The 21,184-nt window shown below is 37.7% G+C and overlaps 2 protein-coding genes across 2 annotated transcripts; both read right to left on the bottom strand.

Annotated features, from left to right (window-relative positions):
* Positions 1-3,837: 3,837 nt before the first annotated feature.
* LOC123037364 lies at positions 3,838-5,934 on the bottom strand. Its single transcript, XM_044457505.1, has 2 exons — positions 5,865-5,934; positions 3,838-5,827 (listed from the first exon to the last, which is right to left on the bottom strand). Exons 1-2 carry the CDS (start codon positions 5,867-5,869, stop codon positions 4,876-4,878), a joined length of 957 nt encoding a protein of 318 aa, XP_044313440.1. The 5' UTR covers positions 5,870-5,934; the 3' UTR covers positions 3,838-4,875.
* Positions 5,935-6,145: 211 nt separating this feature from the next.
* Positions 6,146-7,305, bottom strand: LOC123037356. Its single transcript, XM_044457496.1, has 2 exons — positions 6,314-7,305; positions 6,146-6,257 (listed from the first exon to the last, which is right to left on the bottom strand). Exons 1-2 carry the CDS (start codon positions 7,303-7,305, stop codon positions 6,146-6,148), a joined length of 1,104 nt encoding a protein of 367 aa, XP_044313431.1.
* Between the last annotated feature and the right edge of the window lie 13,879 nt (positions 7,306-21,184).

Consider the following 21,184-nt stretch of genomic DNA (forward strand, 5'->3'; position numbering starts at 1 on the left):
TAAAAACAACAAAGTTATGGCATTTCCGATCAATCAGTTATAGGGCGGCTACAGGATATAGTCGGTCGATCCTTATGAAATTAGATAGTTCGGATTGATTGGTCAAAAATAAAACCCATAGAAAATCCCAACTTCCCAACTTCGCAAAACCCAATGTTATGTCATTTCCGATCAATCAGTTATATGGCGGGTATAGGTTATAGTCGGTCGATCCCGGCCGTTTCGACTTGTATACTGCGTGCAAAGGAACCAAGGGTGTGTGCAAGGTTTCAATTCGAGATTCTTAAAACTGGGAGACTAGTTCGCGTAGAAACAGACAGACGGACAGACAGACGGACATGCTTATATCAACTCAGGACGCGATCCTGATCAAGAATATATATACTTTATAGGGTCGGAGATGTCTCCTTCACTGCGTTGCACACTTTTGACCAAATTTATAATACCTTCTGCAAGGGTATAAAAACTCAACATTTTCGTTAAAGCCTGGTACTCAGATCAATAAACGAGTACGCTAGCGTAAAAACTTTAATGTTTCCAGTGTGACCAAAGTTTCGAGAGTTCATCAGATTTAAGTGTGCTACGGTCGTACTGTCAATCAGCTGGGTTTGTTGACAAGCAGTTCAATTTCCAATATCGTATTTGCGGGAAAGAGTCTTTAAAAGATATTATCAACTACATTGGCAAGACAAGTCTGCCGCTGTACAAAGAAATTGAAAAACAATACAATTTAAATTTAACAGTTGTTATACCCGTTACTCGTAGAGTAAAAGGGTATATTGTATTCGTGCAAAAGTATGTAACAGCTAGAAGGAAGCGTTTCGGACCCTATAAAGTATATATATTCTTGATCAGGGTCACTAGCCGAGTCGATATAGCCATGTCCGTCTGTCCGTCTGTCTGTCCGTCTGTCTGTCTGTCTGTCCGTATGAACGCTGAGATCTCGGAAACTATAAAAGCTAGAAGATTGGCATTTTGCATGTAGATTTTAGAAGTTCCTACGCAGCGCAAGTTTGTTTCAAAATGGTGCCACGCCCCCTTTAACGCCCACAATCGCTCACATACGATTTTAAAAATTTAAATATTTCGGAAAAGTAAAAACGCAGTTTTATTGTGTTTATCAATACCTATCGAAATGTAGAAGAAATTTTCAAATCGGACCATTCGTTAAAAAGTTATGCGTGATCAAAGTTTCTATCTCCATCTCCCTCGCACTCCCTTTAGCTGAGTAACGGGTATCTGATAGTCGGGGCACCCGACTATAGCGTTCTCTCTTGTTTTTTTTAATTTACTGATAATTATTTGCTAATTTAAAGTTCATAGCTGCACTGTTATTGTGTTTTTTCGTAAATTTTTGACCTAAGAAACATTTTGCTTTGACAAGAGGCACACCAGATAGTATTAATGTTATTTTGTCCTCACATGTAAAATCCTGCAATCGACTTTTGCAATTTTTTTTTTATTTTTTCCCTCCATTTTATAAAATGTTCAGTGAGAAGCGCACGCCAAAAGATTAAATTTTTTATTCTTTTCGCTAGGGTTCACCCAAAGTTCATTTCAGCAGACAGGCAACGCTATGAAATTTGCTGATATTTTTTTCGTCGATCTAAGTACCGAGGTGAAAGAAAGGCCTGACAAAAAGTGAACGCCAGCTGTTTGCCTCTCGCTCTCTCTCATGACTGGCGCACAGTTTTCGTCGATCTGCTAGCGTAAAATCTTTAATTTTTCCAGTGTGACCAAAATTTTGAGAGTTCACCAGATTTAAGCGTGCTACGGTCGTACTGTCAATCAGCTGGGTTTGTTGACAAGCAGTTAAAATTCAAATATCATATTTGCGGGAAAGAGCCTTTAAAAGATATTATCAAATACCTTGGCTCTTGTCAGAGCCAAATGTTTTTTAGGTCCAGAATGTAAGAAAAAACACAATAAAAGTGCAGCTATGAACTTTAAATTAGCAAATAATTATCAGTAAATTAAAAAAAAACAACTGTTAAATTTAAATTGTATTGTTTTTCAATTTCTTTGTACAGCGGCAGACTTGTCTTGCCAAGGTATTTGATAATATCTTTTAAAGGCTCTTTCCCGCAAATACGAAATTTGAATTTTAACTGCTTGTCAACAAACCCATCTGATTGACAGTACGACCGTAGCACGCTTAAATCTGATGAACTCTCAAAATTTTGGTCACACTCGAAAGATTAAAGTTTTTACGCTAGCGTAATCGTTTGTCGAACTGGATACTAGGCTTATATTGATATTTAACGCTCAACGAATAGTCGGACAATCCCAAAATTAACACAAAGGAGGACGGAAGCTAACTTCGGCAAGCCGAAGTTTTAATACCCTTGCAGACTTTGACGAAATTGCTAAAAGTGAAAAAGTAGCGAAAGGAATAAGGTATACATAAGTAAACTAGATTTGCATCGTTTCAAGTCAATTGCTTTTATACTGCAAAAATGTCATATACAAATAGAAAAACAGGGATACTTTCGCAGCCTTTAACAATTTTTCCTATCTCCTTTAAGATATAGACTACCGAGCGGCAAGCGCTTTTACCCTAATCAAGATATGCGTAAATAAATAAGAATTGGAAAATTTTATGTTAGTAGCTTACACACTGCGCGAAAAATTCTGAAAATCATCAAATTTGGACCGATTTCACTCTATTGTTCCTATGGGAGCTATAGGATATAGACGTCCGATCGGCACGCGCTTTCACCTTGATTAATGTATGCATAAAAAAATAGGATTTGGAAAGATTCATGTCAATAGCTTGTATACTGCGTGAAATATCCTAAAAATCATTAAATTTTAACCGATTTTACTCTTTTGTTCCTATGGGAGCTATAGGATATAGCCGTCCGATCGTTACGCGCTTTTACTCTGATCAAGGTACGCATAAAAAAATAAGATTTGGAAAGATTTATGTCAATAGCTTTTACACTGCGCGAAATATCTTCCATTCTTGAAAGTTATATCCGATTGTTCCTATGGGAGCTATAGGATATAGACGTCCGATCTGGGCGATTTTCAAACTTGATCTGCGTACACATGTTTTAGGACGATTGTGAAAGTTAGCTTTTAAACTGAGCTCGCAAACGGTATTGAAACAGACGGACAGACGGACAGACAGACGGACGGACAGACGGACGGACAGACGGACAGACGGACATGGCTATCAAGATCAAGAATATATATACTTTATAGGGTCGGAAACGTCTCCTTCACTGCGTTACAAACTTCTGACCAAAATTATAATACATATATTATATATAAAAACATTTTTATACCCTTGCAGAGGGTATTATAATTTTGGTCAGAAGTTTGTAACGCAGTGAAGGAGACGTTTCCGACCCTATAAAGTATATATATTCTTGATCAGGATCAATAGGGGAGTCGATATAGCCATGTCCGTCTGTCCGTCTGTCCGTCCGTCCCCCTCTCCCCCTGTTCCTTTTTTTCTTTACCGTTTGGGGGCCCATTTAAAAAAAAAAAAAAAAAAAAAAAAAAAAAAAAAAAAAAAAAAAAAAAAAAAAAAAAAAAAAAAAAAAAAAAACCAAAAAAAAAAAAAAAAAAAAAAAAAAAAAAAAAAAAAAAAAAAAAAAAAAAAAAAAAAAAGTGCGGACTCTGCCGAATGCAGAGTTATTAGAATAGAATAAAACGTTCGACTTGTTTCGGTCTCTAATATGCACTGATTTTTAATGTTCGATTTCGAGATTATAAAGAGAGATATGTATGTATGTACATGTGTGAGCTGCATGTATAAAAGAGCGTAAGGCGAATTCAAAACATAAGCATATGATTACAGTGTGGGGTAATTAAATATAACAAGTTGGCAAAGAATTCAAATTATTAATCAGCTTGAACGAAGTTATTCATAACAATAATAATAATTAAATCAAAATTAATGTTGACTTATGATGTCATCGAACATTCTCCGCCCGTTGAATGATCCAAGGAGTATTCAAGCACCAGTTTGCTCAGGCAGGGGCGCTATCTTACAGATGGGTCTTCGAATGGTTCCATTTTTCACCTTGATCTCGGCCACTCGTACTCGTCCATCAGCTCCGACATGCGTGTTGGTGATGCGACCAAGGATCCATTCCTGGGGAGGTGTATTATCCTCGTGAACAATCACCATTTGGCCAATTCGAATGTTGGCGTGGGGTTTGAGCCATTTGGAGCGCTCCTGAAGCGTGTGTAAATAGTCACGCCTCCATAGCTCCCAGAACTGCTGCTTCAAATACGTTACGCGCTGCCACCGCGTAAGATAAGATGGTCTGCTCTCGTCAATTGAAGGCTCCGGTACGGACATCAAAGAGGACCCAATCAGCAAGTGCGCTGGGCTAAGCGCCTCTCCATCGTTTGGGTCTTCGGAAAGGGGTGCCATTGGTCTTGAGTTCAAGATTGCCTCCGACTCGATTGCAATCGTTTGAAGCTCCTCGTACGTTAGCCCAGTGTTGCCCAAGTTTTTCATCATTAGGCTCTTCATGGACTTCACTGCGGCCTCCCACAAGCCGCCAAAGTGGGGAGCACGCGGAGGGATGAACTTGAACTCGAATCCCACGATGCTGCTGAACTTCTGCAAATTCAATGTGTTGGCTTCGTCAAATAGCTGCTGCTTAAAGTCCTCGAGCTGCGATCGTGCACCGACGAAATTAGTTGCATTGTCACAATAAATGCGTAGTGGGATGCCACTGCGACTGACAAAGCGCTTTAAACAGAGAATAAAATTATTAGTAGATAGATCGGAAATGAGTTCTATGTGGATTGCTTTTGACGAAAAGCATATAAACACGGCCATGTATGTTTTATATGGCACCTTGCTTCGAATGCGGTATGATGTGGAAAATGGTCCACATAGGTCGACTCCAGTTACAAAAAAGGTCGTTGTGAATGAAAGCGATCAACTGGAAGTGATCCCATCATTTGTTCCATTAAACGAGGCTTATAATGGTAACAGTGTGTGCAGCGCCGTACAATCTTTCGCACAACTTCTCTGGCGTTTACAATCCAAGCCTGAAGTCGCAGGATTCCAATGAGAGCCTTTGGTCCAGCGTGCATGTGATGCCGGTGGAGATACTCAACAAATTTCAACGTGAAGCAATGATTCTTTGGTAGAAGAACAGGAAATTTGGCATCGAGTGAAATGGGCGCCTTGGCTAAGCGGCCTCCTACACGTAATAGTGTTATCGAACCGTTTGATCCGTTAGTCGCTGCTAGGAACAGATTTAGTTTCTGAAATTCGGGTTTTAAAATCCTGTTTTCCTTTAGCTGCTGGATTTCGTTGAAAAAGGTCTTCTGCTGAATATGTGATACGATGTGCTTGAACGCGTATTGCAATTCAGTTGCTGGTGTATGAATTACATCGACTAAGTTCACCTTTTTGTTGACCTTGATTCTATTAAAGACGCGCAACACAAAAGCTATGACTCGCAAAATGCGCCGATAGGATGAGAATTTGTTGATAACTTCATCGAATACATCTTCCTTGCTTCCACTATCGGTACATGTGAGGACTGTTGCTTTTCGCAGCTCCAACTCTTCATTGGTGTCCTGAGAATTTGGTACTGGTTGAGGCCATCCAGATGAGTCTTGACGTAAGAAGCTTGGTCCACGAAACCATATAGTTTCCATAAGCTCGGACGCTGCGCAGCCTCTTGAAACTATGTCCGCGGGATTGTCCTTGCCCGGAACGTGCCTCCAAGTGATGTTTGACGTGGTTGATTGCATCTCAGAAATCCGGTTAGCGACGAAACAGTTTAGCCTGGACGAGTGCATGGTAAGCCACTGTAGAACGATTCTTGAATCTGTCCAAAAGAAAATACTATCAATGTATTTTTCGAATTTATGCTTAATCTTGGCCCATGTTTGACACAATAAATATGCGGCGCACAATTCTAGCCGCGGCAATGAAATTGCTTTTATTGGGGCCACCTTAGACTTGGCGATGATTAGCATTGATTTGAACTCTCCGTTTATGTATGTTCGTAGATATAGGCAACAGCCATAAGCTCGCTGCGATGCATCTGAAAATCCGTGTATTTCCGATAGATTTTTAGGTGACGAGTTAATGAATCTTGGAACTTCGATGGTTTGAAGATTGTGCAAATCTTCTTCTATTCGCTTCCACTGAGATTGAAGCTCAGGGGGAAGTGGATCGTCCCAGTTTAGACGATGCATCCACAACTCTTGGACCAATATTTTGCATCGAATAACGACTGGTGATACGAGCCCTAGCAAATCGTACAGGTGAGCTACAAGTGAAACGATGCTCCGCTTGGTGACGACAGAGATTGTAGGTAGGGTATACCTGAAACAAAACACATCTAGTTTTGGTTGCCACGACATGCCCAAAGTCTTCGTAACATCTTTGGTATCAACCTTAAATTGAAACTCTGCTCCGTTGCCTTCTATTTTGCTTGTGTTCCACTTTGCAAGCTCTAATCCAGCCTTAGAAAGTATGCTGGTGACCTCTGTAGCTTTGAGATGAAGCTCTTCGACACTGTCTGCTCCAGTAAGGAGGTCATCGACGTACATATCTTCTTTAAGTACGGCTGCTCCGATGGGAAACTGATTTGAGAACTTATCTGCAATATATTTCAAGCTCCTGATTGCTAGAAATGGTGCGCAGGACATGCCGTACGTGACAGTGTTGAGCTGAAACAATTCTAAAGGCGCAGCTGAGGATTCTCTCCAGAGAACAAGTTGATACATACGATCGTCTGGTGATACTTCAAACTGGCGATACATCTTGCAGATATCAGCTACAAGTGCATGACGATGTAAGCGAAAGGCAAGAAGTGTTAGGATAAGATTCTGCTGGATGCTTGGGCCAATCATCAACAACTCATTCAGAGAAAGGTTCGACGTTGTTTTGCACGATGCATCAAACACAACACGCAGCTTGGTAGTCGTGCTTTCTGATCTCAGGACTCCATGATGCGGGATTACATAATGGGTCTTTTGAGAGTCGAAATCAGATGCCAATTGCATGTGATTCAAATCTAGGTATTCCCTCATGAATTGAACGTACATCTCCTTTAACAACGGGTTGCGGCTCAACCTCCGTTCATTTTGCAAAAACCGGGATTTGGCAATTTCAAAAGATTTACCTAACATGTGAGGATTCTCCTTAAATGGCAAGCAAACTTGGACTCGTCCAGATGTGAGAAACCTTGTGTTTGCCACAAAATGTCGTTCGCATTCCTGCTCTTCTGCGGTGAAACCTTGATCGTGCGAATCAAACTCCTCGATTAGCCAAAACCTTTCTAATGCACCTTGCAGCTCCGTAGAACGTGCCATGTTGCATGTTACGACTTGGGATTGCGGAATATCAGAAACCTTTCCGCCAACGATCCAACCAAGTGCAGTATTGACCAGGCAAGGAAGGCCTGGACCTAAAGAAATTTTGCCATGTGAAAGTAAATCAAAAAACTCTTGTGTGCTGATGAGTAGGTCAATCCGGTGAGGCATGTAGAAGCCTGGATCTGCAAGGTCAATCTCTGAGGGTATGTTCCATTGTGAAGTGTCAACGAATCGCTCTGGCTGATTAAGCGATATTGTCTTGGCTACAGCGAATTGTAAATGCCATTCATTTACAGATAATCGTGATCGAATAGTTGTTGAGACCGAGAATCTCATCTGCGTTCTGACATCGCCTATGCCAGAAATGTCATACTTCTGTCTCTCGAATCTGAGCTGAAGGAGCTTGGCCAACTCTTCAGAGATGAAATTTATTTCAGAGCCTGAGTCAAGCAAAGCTCTGGCTGGCTGAAATATTCCGAACTTATCCTTAATCAATACTATTGCCGTAGGAATTAAAGCGCGCCTCGAATGACGCGAAAGCATGGAAACAGCATGTGTGGGTTCCCGCTGCTGCTGAGATGTGTGGGAGACAATTTGTGTTGGTTGCTCTGGATGAGCAGTTCTATGCAGAATAGTATGATGTAAGCCTTGACAAACGCGGCAACGAGATCTACTTGGACATCTGCTCGCCAAATGGCCGGTGCGCAAACAATTTATGCACAGAGCGGATTGCTTGACGAAATTCAATTTATCCTGCCAGTCTAGTAAACCAAATGAAGGGCACTGATTGAGAGAGTGATCAGTAACAGAACATTTTTTACAACCACCCTGTGCCGTAACAAAGGCTCTTCTATTCTGCGTGGGCCTTTCCTTTGGCTTCTCATCAGATGTTCGTTTAACGTTGCTCTCCAAAAATTGACAATGACGGCTTAAACTGCGATAACAATCCTCCCAAGTAGGCAACACCTCGTATTCTTGAACCCGATCGTACGATAATTTCGAATCTGCATCAATTTTAGATAAAACAAGATGAATTAGTATTGCGTTCATAACATCTGCTTCTGTTCCTAACGACAACAACGATTCACGCAGCGCGGAGACGGTATCCAAGATACAACGAAGAGCTGCGGGATCAGATCTTTTCATAATTTGAATATCAAATAAGCTAGATATGTGCTCTATGAAAATCAAAACCTTTTTATCGTAACGCTCCTTTAACTGCTTTAACGCCTTTGGATAATTGATTTCGGACACTTGAAAAGGGGCCACAACACTCAGCGCGGGGCCAGACAAACAGCTAAGCAAGTAGTTAAATTTGTCAACAGCTGATATAGAAGCGTCATCATGTACCATGCTAGTAAAGGCAGTAATAAACTTCATGTAGTCACCATACTTCCCGTCGAACTTAGGCAGCTTTAACGAAGGCAAACGATTATGGTGCCCAGTTGCGCAATTTGCCGATGAATTAAAGAAACTTGCATCTTCTGGCCGGTCCTTCTTTGACGCCCCAATACGAGTGATGATAATTGCCTTGGTTTCTATGAATACGTCCTCTAATTCTTGCCGGCCGTCGTCAGCCGCATCCAGCCGTTCGATCTGTGATTGAATTTGAAGAATTTGTTTAAAATACGATTCCAAAATTTGTGACTGGCATTCAAGGGCAGCAAGGTCGTTCTGCAGTTCGATGCGAACTTTGAGATTAACTATATTTCGCTGAATTGTATTCTTGTTGTCTTAAAGACACGGTTAGTATGTCATTTTAACGATTTATTTAGCGAAAACTAATTGTGGAGTAATTATTGAGTGAAGCAATTCCAAATATGTTGGCAATGCCCTTTGGTTCAGAGGGAGAAAACAAAACACTCCGATGCTTGGGAAAATAACTCAATTTTTGGCTTATTTATTTGCAGACCAGCTGCACAAGTTTGTATGTGTGTATATGGGCAATGCCCTTTGGTTCAGAGTGGAATGACAAAACCGCGATTGCATTTGCGAGTCTAGCTTACAGTTTTTCGTCCTCTTTGTGCCGCTGTTCTTTGGTCTCCAAATCTGTACTTGCGACGGTTATGATGCGCATACCCTGTATGCAGGTATCCACGACGATCCAGTGGCGAAGATTCCGGTGATCCAACGATGCTTCCGGAGATCCAACGCTGATGCCAAACGCACTGCCAATACTCCGATGAGCTGCACTGCGTGCCGAAATACACCAATTATTCTGGCGTTGATGGAATCTATTTCTCCGCCGAATGCAGAGGGAATGATTCGAAGTGGTTTATGGTGGGACTTGCCGAATGCAGAGTCCTGTCACGGTCGCCAAAATGTGCGGACTCTGCCGAATGCAGAGTTATTAGAATGGAATAAAACGTTCGACTTGTTTCGATCTCTAATATGCACTGATTTTTAATGTTCGATTTCGAGATTATAAAGAGAGATATGTATGTATGTACATGTGTGAGCTGCATATATAAATAACAAAAAAATTTTTTTATTTTTTTCCGAGAAATATTGCAACATTGTCGATGGCAACATTGCAACATTTCAATACAACGGTCAAGAGCCCGAAAGTTCAATAACATAAACACGCCAAGAACCCCCAAGTTCAATAACATAAACACACGCATCCGGTCAGCAGCCACAGCGCAGTACCAAAATGCCGATTCTGCAAACCTTGCAGTTTCAGCCGCTCCACCAGAACTAGGCCACCGCCGCGGTCTCTTCCGCGACGTCGACGTCGCTGCCCCAACCCACAGCTTAGATCAGGGAATTTTTAAATGAATAAAATCAGTCTCAAATTGAACTCCGAATAAATCAAACGTTCAAAACTTATTTTTTGGGTTTTTATTATCCTGGAAATTAACTGGCGCCCGAACAGGGACCAACGCGAGGAAAAACGATTAAGTTCCTTTTAGTGCAAATAATTAAAATATTTTTGTGCGACTCCGTTGGCCCAAACATAAAACCTGAAATCAGAGAGACTCCTTGGCAATTAATTTTGCAAGCTGAAGACGGTAACCGGTCGGTGAAAAACAAGTTTACTGATCCATCGGTGGACTACAAGTACTGTCAGGTACGCCCGCAGGACAACCTCTACTAAGTGTGAATCGCAGGATCCCCAGTAGGAAACAAAAAGGAAGACATCCGGATCACCAGGAGGTGTAGCCACATCATGATAAGTTAAGTGAATAGTGAATAAGTGAAGGCAACCAAACCAAAAGTTAAACCAAAATAAAAGCAAAAAATTCTCTACACTAAAAAAAAAAAAAAATTTTTATAAAAATCAAAAGTTAAAAATTTAAAATAAAATTTTAAAGTTAAAGTTCTAAAATTTGAATTCCATTTAAATTTAAAGTGAATATAAAATTTAAAATTAAATTTAATTATTTTGAGTTATTAAAATTTTATTCATATAAAATTTTTAATTAATAACCATTTTTAAATACCAATTGAATTAAAGTATTTTAAAGTATTTAAGTGATTTAAATTTGATTAAACATTTCTACTACTATTTAAATTCGAATTAAATTACAAAATTAATTTAAGCAAATGGAACATTCATTCCTTATCATATAAAAAAAAAATAATAATTAATTTTGAAACTTAATATTTATAAGAATTATACTTATCAACCATTTTTATCGTAAGACAGACCCATGAAAAAAATCTCCTATGGCCAATCGGCATAATCTTATACGACCACCCGTCATTGATTTACAACCTCAAGAACAACCTCAACATCAGCCAGAACAACTTCAAAATTTAAATCAGGAAGAACAACGTCCAGCTAACATAGTTCAAAATCAAAGACAAATTCATAGACAGGAATTACATCAGGAACACAGAGACAATATGGCAGCATTAGAGTTACAAGAAGCAGTCAGACAAATAATTGCTGAACAATTACCGGTCCTATTACAACAAGCTCAAAACACAGGATTCGATTTTGCACAGATTCCAAATCAGGAAATTTCCTATGAAAATCGAGCTAACCTCGAAGGTTTGGATAGGGTACCAGACATCGTAAAAAGCTTAAGGGAATTTTCTGGCAACCCAATAGAATTCAGTTCTTGGAAAAAGGGTGTGGATAGAGTTCTTAAAACATATGAACACACTGTAGGCACATCTAAGTATTTTGGGATTCTACATACCATACGTAATAAAATCACGGGAAACGCAGACACTGCGTTGGAATCTTATAATACTCCACTCAACTGGAATGCCATTTCTAAATGTCTAACTTTGCACTACGCAGATAAGCGGGATTTAAGCACTCTTGAATACCAAATGACAACTCTATGTCAGGGTGCTCACCAGTCGGTAGAGGAATTTCATCAGTCAGTCTACAAACACCTTTCCCTTATTCTTAATAAGGTTGGATGTATGGAATTAGGAATGGAAGCCGAACAACTCATGACGAAAATGTATAGGGACAAAGCCTTAGACACTTTTGTGCGCGGACTTCGCGGAGATTTATCTCGTCTTCTCGGTATGAAGGAACCAACCGATCTTCCTTCAGCTTTACATCTTTGTTTAAAGCTAGAGAACCAAGCGTTCCGTGCAAACCATGCAGTTAATAGAGGGCAACAATCCGGATTTAGAAACGTGCCTTCCCAAAACTTACCACATTCACAACCAACCAGACCACAGCCAAGCAGGCCACAGTGGTCATTCCCCATTAATAACCAGTATCAAAATCCTCTAGTTCCACCTAGACAAAATAATAATATGTTTAATCAACCACGACCCCAGTTCTACAATAACAATCAAATTCCACCAGTCCCACAATATACTGCAGTTCGACCTTCAGGAAACTTTCCTCCGACTCGACCTTTGGCTGTAAAGCCACAACCACGACCAGAACCCATGGACATCGACAGGACCATGCAATCAAAACATATCAATTATATGAACAAACCCATACGTTTCGAGGCCGGTAAAAGACCACCAATGCCTCTAAACGAAGCCGTAAAAAATCCAGAAATTTTAATATTCAAGCAGCCCCTCACACTTCTTCAGAAGTGGAAGATGAAACACCAACCCTTGACGAATATAACGAAACCATAAAATCACAGGACGAATCACAATCTGAATATCCCGAATCCCTAACAGAATATTCTGAATCCATAAACCAAGCCGACCAAGAATACCAATATGATTATACCTACCTTCATTTTTTAGACTAACAAACTCCTCATTGCCATATTTTGAATGCAAACTGAGGAGTGGAGAAATTTTAAAAATATTAATTGATACCGGTTCAAACAATAATTACATCTTGCCAAAATTCGTAAAAAATCCTATAGAAAATAAATCCCCGTTTGACGCCATCTCGGTTGGCGGAAGTATTAAAATTACACATCACAAATCAGCCAATTTATTTAACGACCCTAATACAACAATTAAATTTTTTTATTACCGACTTTAAAAACATTTGATGCCATTCTGGGAAACGACAGTTTAAAAAATTTAGGAGCAATAATTAACACTAATACCAAATCTATGCACTTAAAAAATGGAAAAACAATCCATATTAAAGAAAAAAAATTCAAAGCTGTAAATTTAATTATTCCTCGGACAGATCATCTTACTGGGACACAAAAATCAGATCTTAACCAACTTATTCAGAAATATCCGAATCTTTTTGCAGAACCAAACGAAAAATTGACTTACACAACAAACGTGAAAGCTGAGATACGTACAAACACTGACACACCAGTCTACTCGAAATTTTATCAATATCCAATGGCACTTAAAGACGAAATTGACCGACAAATAAAAGAACTTTTAGACACCAATATAATACGACCCTCTAGATCGCCTTACAATTCACCAGTGTGGATTGTACCAAAAAAATTAGATGCCTCCAATGTAAAGAAATATAGAATGGTAATAGATTACAGAAAATTAAATAGTGTTACAATAGCAGACAGATACCCGATACCAGACATAAATGCAGTTCTTGCACAACTGGGAAATAATAAAATGTTTTCTGTGTTAGATCTCAAAAGTGGGTTCCATCAAATTCTTTTAAAAGAAAGCGATATAGAAAAGACAGCCTTCTCCGTGAATAACGGAAAATTTGAGTTCACAAGACTTCCATTTGGACTGAAAAACGCACCATCTATTTTTCAGCGTGCCCTAGACGACATTCTTAGGGAACACATAGGGAAAATCTGTTATATTTATATCGATGACATAATTGTCTTCAGTCCAGACGCACAATCTCATTCAAAAAATTTAGATACAATATTTGAAACCTTAAATAATGCTAACATAAAATGCCAATTGGATAAATGCGAATTTTTCAAAAATAAAGTTGAATTTTTAGGATTTGTAATTTCAGATAAGGGAATAGAAACTAATCCAACAAAGGTAGAGGCCATCGCTAACTACCCCATTCCCAAAAACGTTAAGGAATTAAGATCTTTCCTTGGACTGTCAGGGTATTACCGACGATTTATTATGGGCTACGCTGCACTAGCAAAACCACTCACCACATTACTTAGAGGCGAGGATGGGAGAATTTCGAAGAAAGCTTCATCGAAGAAATCTATTCACTTCAACAATGAAGCCATTCAGGCCTTTAATAAATTAAAAAGCACCCTAATTTCAGAAGACGTAATATTACAATATCCAAATTTTAACGAGGAATTTGTATTGACAACAGACGCCTCCGATCACGCAATTGGAGCAGTACTTTCACAAAAAGACAGACCTATAGCTTTCATATCTAGAACACTATCTCAAACCGAAGAAAACTACGAAACGGCAAAGAAAGAAATGTTAGCCATTTCATGGGCAGTAAAAACACTTAGAGGATATCTCTACGGTGGAACCAAGGTTAAAATCTATACTGACCACGAACCACTTACACACGATTGTAATTGGAAGGGAGGGATAGCGATCAAGAGATGGAAATCATATCTTGACGAATATAATAAAGAATTACTTTATAAACCCGGAAAGGAAAACATAGTGGCCGATGCTTTGTCTAGGATCCCCATAAGCAACCAAATTAACTCATTAACAGCAACACAACACAGCGCGCAGAGCTCTGGTCATAACCTTATCCCCAGCGTCGAAGTACCAATAAATGCCTTTAAGAATCAGATATTTATTTACAAAGAATACCCCCCGACTACAAATTTACTATTCCGTTCCCCACCTTTCATAGACACGTTATAACTCGACCAGACTTTCAGAATATTGATCTTATTGAAATATTAAAAAAACATTTAAATCCGTCAATCCTAAATGGAATTTTCACATCAGAAGAGATAATGGGAGAGATACAGCGAATTTATCCGGAACATTTCGGATCCATTAAAATCAGATTCACACAAAATAAAGTAGAAGATTTGACAGAAGAAACTAAGCAGGAAGAATTAATATTAGAAACACATAACAGAGCACATAGAAACGCAGAAGAAAACAAAAACCAACTTGCAGAAAAATATTATTTCCCCAAAATGAAACAAAAAATAACAACATTAGTCAAACAATGCAGGGTATGTAAAGAAGGCAAATATGATAGACATCCCCCCAATCCAGAAATTAAAGAAACCCCAATTCCTGAATACCCTGGACACATAATCCACATTGACATCTTTTCAACAGAAAAGAAATTAGTATTGACTGCAATAGATAAATTTTCCAAATTAGCACAGGCAAAAATTATAAAATCCAAATCCACTGAAGACATTAAAAAACAGTTACACGAAATAATATTCTACTATGGAGTACCCAAATTTATAGTAATGGATAATGAAAAAGCTTTTAATTCAGCATCTATTACCTTTATGATGAGAGATCAATTAAATATAACCATTTTTAAAGCTCCTCCCTACAAAAGTTCAGTTAACGGACAGATTGAACGATTTCATTCGACCCTTTCGGAAATAATGAGATGCCTTAAAACCAAACAAATATACAACACCTTTGAAGAATTATTAGACAGAGCCATTTACGAATACAATTACACAATACATTCAGTAACGAAGAAAAGACCATTAGAAATTTTTTTTGGCAGAAATATTAATACCGACCCAGAACAATATGAAAAAAGCAGGCAGGATAACATAGAGAAACTTAAACAAAAGCAATTAATAGATTTAGAAAACCACAACAAAGAAAGGAAACCTATAAAATCATATCTACCAGGACAAGAAATATTTGTAAAACAAAACACCAGACTAGGCTCTAAATTATCCCCACGTTTTAAAAAAAGAAATTGTCAAAGAAAACAGGAATACAACTATTTTAACAGAAGCAGGAAGGGTAGTTCATAAAAGTAATATTAAAGGTAACTAAGTCCGAAAACTCCTTAGGAAATTTTTGTCCACGTCAGTCCGAAACTAAAAAAAAAAAACTTAAAAAAAAAAAAAAAAAAAATATAATAAATAAGATTACCTATAACGTTTACAGCTGTTGTCCGCTTGGGGTTATCAGTCCGTTCGTGAGTGATCGGCCCATAACCCTACAATACCGTTGTTTAATGAGACATTTTTGTAATTACAGGATGTTGTTTTTAATAACGCTGATACCAATGGCAATCGCGACCACCGACATAACAAATTATACCGATGCACATACCATAACAATTCATAAGGGTATAGGAAAATTACAGATATCAACAATAAAATTAATTCACGTCATAAATTTAAAACAGATTGAAACGGAACTATTACAAATAAGAGAACACACAATAAACAGATTACAAAATAGTTTACATTATCACACTCTGACACACGAAATAATTCAATCACTTTCTGCTCTAAGCACACTTACCCTAACAACAAAAAGCCGTCGAGCTAGGTCAATAAATATGATTGGCTCAGCTTGGAAATATATCGCAGGTAACCCAGATCACGAAGATTTAGTTATGATAGAAAGTAACCTCAATAATTTAATTAAAAATAACAATGACCAAATTATTATCAATAATCAGCTTCAAGACAGAATAAATAATTTAACAACCACTTCCAATATGCTAGCAAATTCAATTCAAAAAGACAGATTTTTTAATAATGATATTGCGTCGAGCTTGCAAACGCAAGTTAGACTTATGAAAGAAGAAATAGGAAACATTAAATTTGCAATACAATGGGCTAAAATTAACGTAATTAATACTCTTTTATTAAACGAACCTGAACTTAACGAAATAAATAAAATATCTCAAAAAAATAACATTACCTCGTTTTCAATTGAGGAAACACTGGAATTTGTTGATGTGTCTGTCTTACATAATAAAACAACCATAATTTACTTAATAAAAATACCTGAACTCGAACCAACTAACTATGAAAATCTTCTTTTAAAGCCTGTCATCAGAAACCAATTAATAATACATTTAGAAACTAAAGAACTTTTTATATCAAACAATGTAATACTAGGCCTACCCCATGATTGTAAAACTTCGAACTATGTTAAAATTTGTAAAAAAGGAAAAATTGTTAATTTAAGTAATTCAAAATGTATTTCAAAACTAGCTCAGGGAAAGGAATCGCTGTGTGATTATAGTAACTCGGACCACATTGAACCAATAGAGGAAATAGACGATGGCATACTACTCTTAAATGACTTTAACGGCAGCCTAATTTCAAACAATATTTCACATCAACTCAGAGGAACTTTCATGGTTACCTTTTTAAACGAAACTATAAATATAAATGGAAAAAATTTTACAAACAAAGAAAAAGTAATAATGAAACCCGAAATCCCACGAATTCAAATTACCCCATTGCAAGCACAACGCATTCAAATTCTGTCATTAGAAGCATTGGAAGCTCTACATATCAAAAATAGAAAGCACTTACAAACCTTACAGAATGATTCTACAATAAACCGAATAACCACAGTAACATTAATTTGCGCCATTGTTCTTGCATTGATCGTATTAAAAAACTGTATTCACAGAAAAGAAAAAGTAATCCTACATATTCAAGAACCGCCTCCACAAATTTTAAACAACAAAACTAATATTATATCAATTCCTAAAAAAATAATACCAGAATTTAATAATATTCCCTATTTCTAACACCTCTTGAGGACAAGCAGGTTTTTAAGGAGGGAGAGTTAATCACAGAAATATTTCTACATTTTTTCCGAGAAATATTGCAACATTGTCGATGGCAACATTGCAACATTTCAATACAACGGTCAAGAGCCCGAAAGTTCAATAACATAAACACGCCAAGAACCCCCAAGTTCAATAACATAAACACACGCATCCGGTCAGCAGCCACAGCGCAGTACCAAAATGCCGATTCTGCAAACCTTGCAGTTTCAGCCGCTCCACCAGAACTAGGCCACCGCCGCGGTCTCTTCCGCGACGTCGACGTCGCTGCCCCAACCCACAGCTTAGATCAGGGAATTTTTAAATGAATAAAATCAGTCTCAAATTGAACTCCGAATAAATCAAACGTTCAAAACTTATTTTTTGGGTTTTTATTATCCTGGAAATTAACTTGTATAAAAGAGCGTAAGGCGAATTCAAAACATTAGCATAAGATTACAGTGTGGGGTAATTAAATATAACAAGTTGGCAAAGAATTCAAATTATTAATCAGCTTGAACGAAGTTATTCATAACAATAATAATAATTAAATCAAACTTAATGTTGACTTATGATGTCATCGAACATAAATCTTTCCAAATCTTATTTTTTTATGCATACCTTGATCAGGGTAAAAGCGCTTGGCGATCGGACGTCTATATCCTATAGCTCCCATTGGAACAATAGGGTGAAATCGGTTAAAAATTTAATGATTTTTAGGATATTTCGCACAGTATATAAGCAATTGACATGAATCTTTCAAAATCGTATTTTTTTATGCATACCTTGATTAGGGTAAAAGCACGTGACGATCGGACGTCTATATCCTACAGCTTCCATAGGAACAACAGGGTGAAATCGGTCCAAATTTGATGATTTTCTGAATTTTTCGCGTAGTGTGTAAGCTACTGACATAAATTTTTCCAAATCTTATTTATTTACGCATATCTTGATTAGGGTAAAAGCGCTTGCCGATCGGACGTCTATTTCTTACAGCTTCCGTAGGAAAAATAGTTAAAGGCTGCGAAAGTATTCCTTTTTTTCTATTTTTATATGACATTTTTGCAGTATAAAAGCAATTGACATTAAACGATGCAAATCTAGTTTATTTATGTATACCTTATTCCTTTCGCTACTTTTTCAGTTTTAGCAATTTCGGCAAAGTCTGCAAGGGTATTAAAACTTCGGCTTGCCGAAGTTAGCTTCCGTCCTCGTTTTTCCTGGAATTCGCTGCAAGCTTTGGGCTTTTTGCATTGCGTTTGGTTTATAATAGAGATTAGGAGCAGAAAACATAATTATGCTATTATAATTGGCTCCAAATGAAAAGCAATCCTCTGTGGAAGTTCGGCAGTTAGTTGTTAAGCTAAATTTTGAAGGAAAAACTGTAAGAATTAGTTGGAAAACGCAAATCCACCGTCCACGATATTATTAAGCGGTTCCGTGATAAATTTAAATTTGCCAATAAAAGCAGGAAAGGCCACAACAAGATCTTAAATGACCGAGAGGAGAGGTCGGTTTTAAATGAAATTAAACAAGATGCCTTCAAACTGCTAAAGAACTTAAGATTTCTTTACAAAACCGAACTGGTAAAGACGTGTGTCTCAATACTGTGCGTAATACCACTAACCATACAACATATAGACTGGTCATTTCATACAACTAAAATAGACACAAAAGTATTTTTACGGCAGGCCCCACAGCTGGTAGCGGCAGGCCCCGGACACTTCGTGTGCCCTCGGGTTTTTTTTCGCTCTCATTCTTATTCTCATTTTGATGCCTCTGATACTATCTGTGGCATGATACAATAACATAAGGTAGTCTCGTCGGCAAAATCTGGCACCTCTACTATTATAACAATGAGTGCGAGTGAAATTTGAACTGTTTAGTAAGTGCGAGCAGAGCGACAATAGAATATGTGGATTAACCCTTAGATGGTTCAGGGGTTTTTTTTTGCCTTTCATAATGAAAGTTTAATTTTTTTTATAATTTAATTTTTAATAATTTGGAATTTGAAATTAGGCGTTCTTAATTCTTAAATTCTTAATTCTAAAATATATTCTAATCTTAAAATAAAACTTTTTTAAGTCAAAACTTATACTAACATTTTCGGCTGCGATTATTAAAGTTTCTTTTACATTCTTTGTTATTTTAAAAGTATCGTCAATGTAGTGTACAAATATAAGTTCTAATTGTTTTATTTTTTCAACGAACTGGGCAGACGGTTTCATGAGTCCCCAAGTTTGCATCCCAGCGATTCCTCCCACAGCGCTCTTTTTTTCAAACACATTGCAAAAAGTCATGTTGCTCAAGGGTTAATTCTGTAAAAAATTGGTTCGCAGACAACCTTTTCCTTCAAAAAACGAACACGCACTGACCAAAACCCGAACGTTTAGACAGCCGACGAGACTACCTTATGTTATTATATTATGATCTGGGGTGCCTCTTGGCAGAGCAAAATATTTCTTAGGACAAAAATGTACGAAAAAACACAATAAAAGTGCAGCTAAGAACTTTAAATTAGCAAATAATTATCAGTAAATTAAAAAAAAACAATTGTTAAATTTAAATTGTATTGTTTTTTAATTTCTTTGTACAGCGGCAGACTTGTCTTGACAATGTAGTTGATAATATCATTTAAAGGCTCTTTCCTGCAAATACGATATTTGTATTTTAACCGAATCCCAAAAAACCAGCACGCTTAATTCTGATGAACTCGTGAAATTTTGGTAACACTGGAAAGATTAAAGTTTTTACGCTAGCGTACTCGTTTGTCGATCTGAGTACTAAGCTTTAAGGTTTTAAAAGAGAATTTAAAGCTAAGTGCTCAGAAATTGGCTATCGCTAACAACATTGCCTTTTACCAGGATAACGATCCTAAGCACACATCGGGTGTTGCAAAGCATTGGTTGATCCATAACTGTCCCAAAGTTGTCGAAACGCCAGCGCCAAGACCCGACCTTAATGTAATTGAACATCTTTGGGAAGAATTGGCTAGAAGAGCGTACCAAAAAAAATTTAACACTATAAATGACCTCAAGGCAGCTTTGTTGGAAGCATGGAACTCCATTGAGCCGGAAGTGTGCGAAAACTTGGTAAAATCCATTCCTAGGCGCTTGCAAGCTGTTCTAGAAAACAAAGGATTCGCAACCAAATACTAAATATTAAGTTTTATTATTTTTTTCATTCATATTTTTCTTTGTCCGATTATACGTTGAGCGCCAAATAATAGAATAATTATGTTTTAGTTCATAAATTAAGAGTTTTCCTGGAAATATGTGATTTTCTTTTTATGTTATTGAATAATAACAATGTTGAACTTGTATAAAAACAGAAAAAATCGGTCCATTTCGTTGTTATACCCTTGCAGAGGGTATTATAATTTCTGTCAAAAGTTTGCAAAGCAGTGAAGGAGACATTTCCGACCCTATAAAGTATATATATTCTTGATCAGCATCACCAGGAGAGTCGATCTAGCCATGTCCGTCTGTCCGTCTGTCCGTCTGTCCGTCCGTCTGTCCGTCTGTCCGTCCGTCCGTTTCTACGCAAACTAGTCCCTCAGTTTTAAAGCTATCTGCTTGAAACTTTCCCAAAAGTTGTCTTTCTATTGCAGGTAGTATATAAGTCGGAACGAGCCGGATCGGGCGACTATATCATATAGCTGCCATATAACTGAACGATCGGAAAAGCCATAACGTTGGTGTTTTTAAAGTTAGGAAGTTGGGATTTTCTATGAGCTTTATTTTTGGCCAATTAATCCTACCTACCGAATTTCATAAGGATCGGACGACTATATCCTATAGCCGCCATATAACTGATTGGTCG

Source organism: Drosophila rhopaloa, unplaced genomic scaffold (genome assembly GCF_018152115.1).
Source record: "Drosophila rhopaloa isolate 14029-0021.01 unplaced genomic scaffold, ASM1815211v1 contig_160, whole genome shotgun sequence".
In the NCBI taxonomy this organism is placed as follows: Eukaryota; Metazoa; Arthropoda; class Insecta; order Diptera; family Drosophilidae; genus Drosophila; species Drosophila rhopaloa.

What these genes read in the sequence shown, in the direction of transcription:
- LOC123037356 (XM_044457496.1), bottom strand. Translation starts at nt 7,305, where the DNA reads ATGGCACGTTCTACGGAGCTGCAAGGTGCATTAGAAAGGTTTTGGCTA. An exon ending in CTAGATGTGTTTTGTTTCAG is followed by an intron (nt 6,258 to 6,313) that starts GTATACCCTACC and finishes TTTCACTTGTAG; the next exon opens with CTCACCTGTACGATTTGCTA.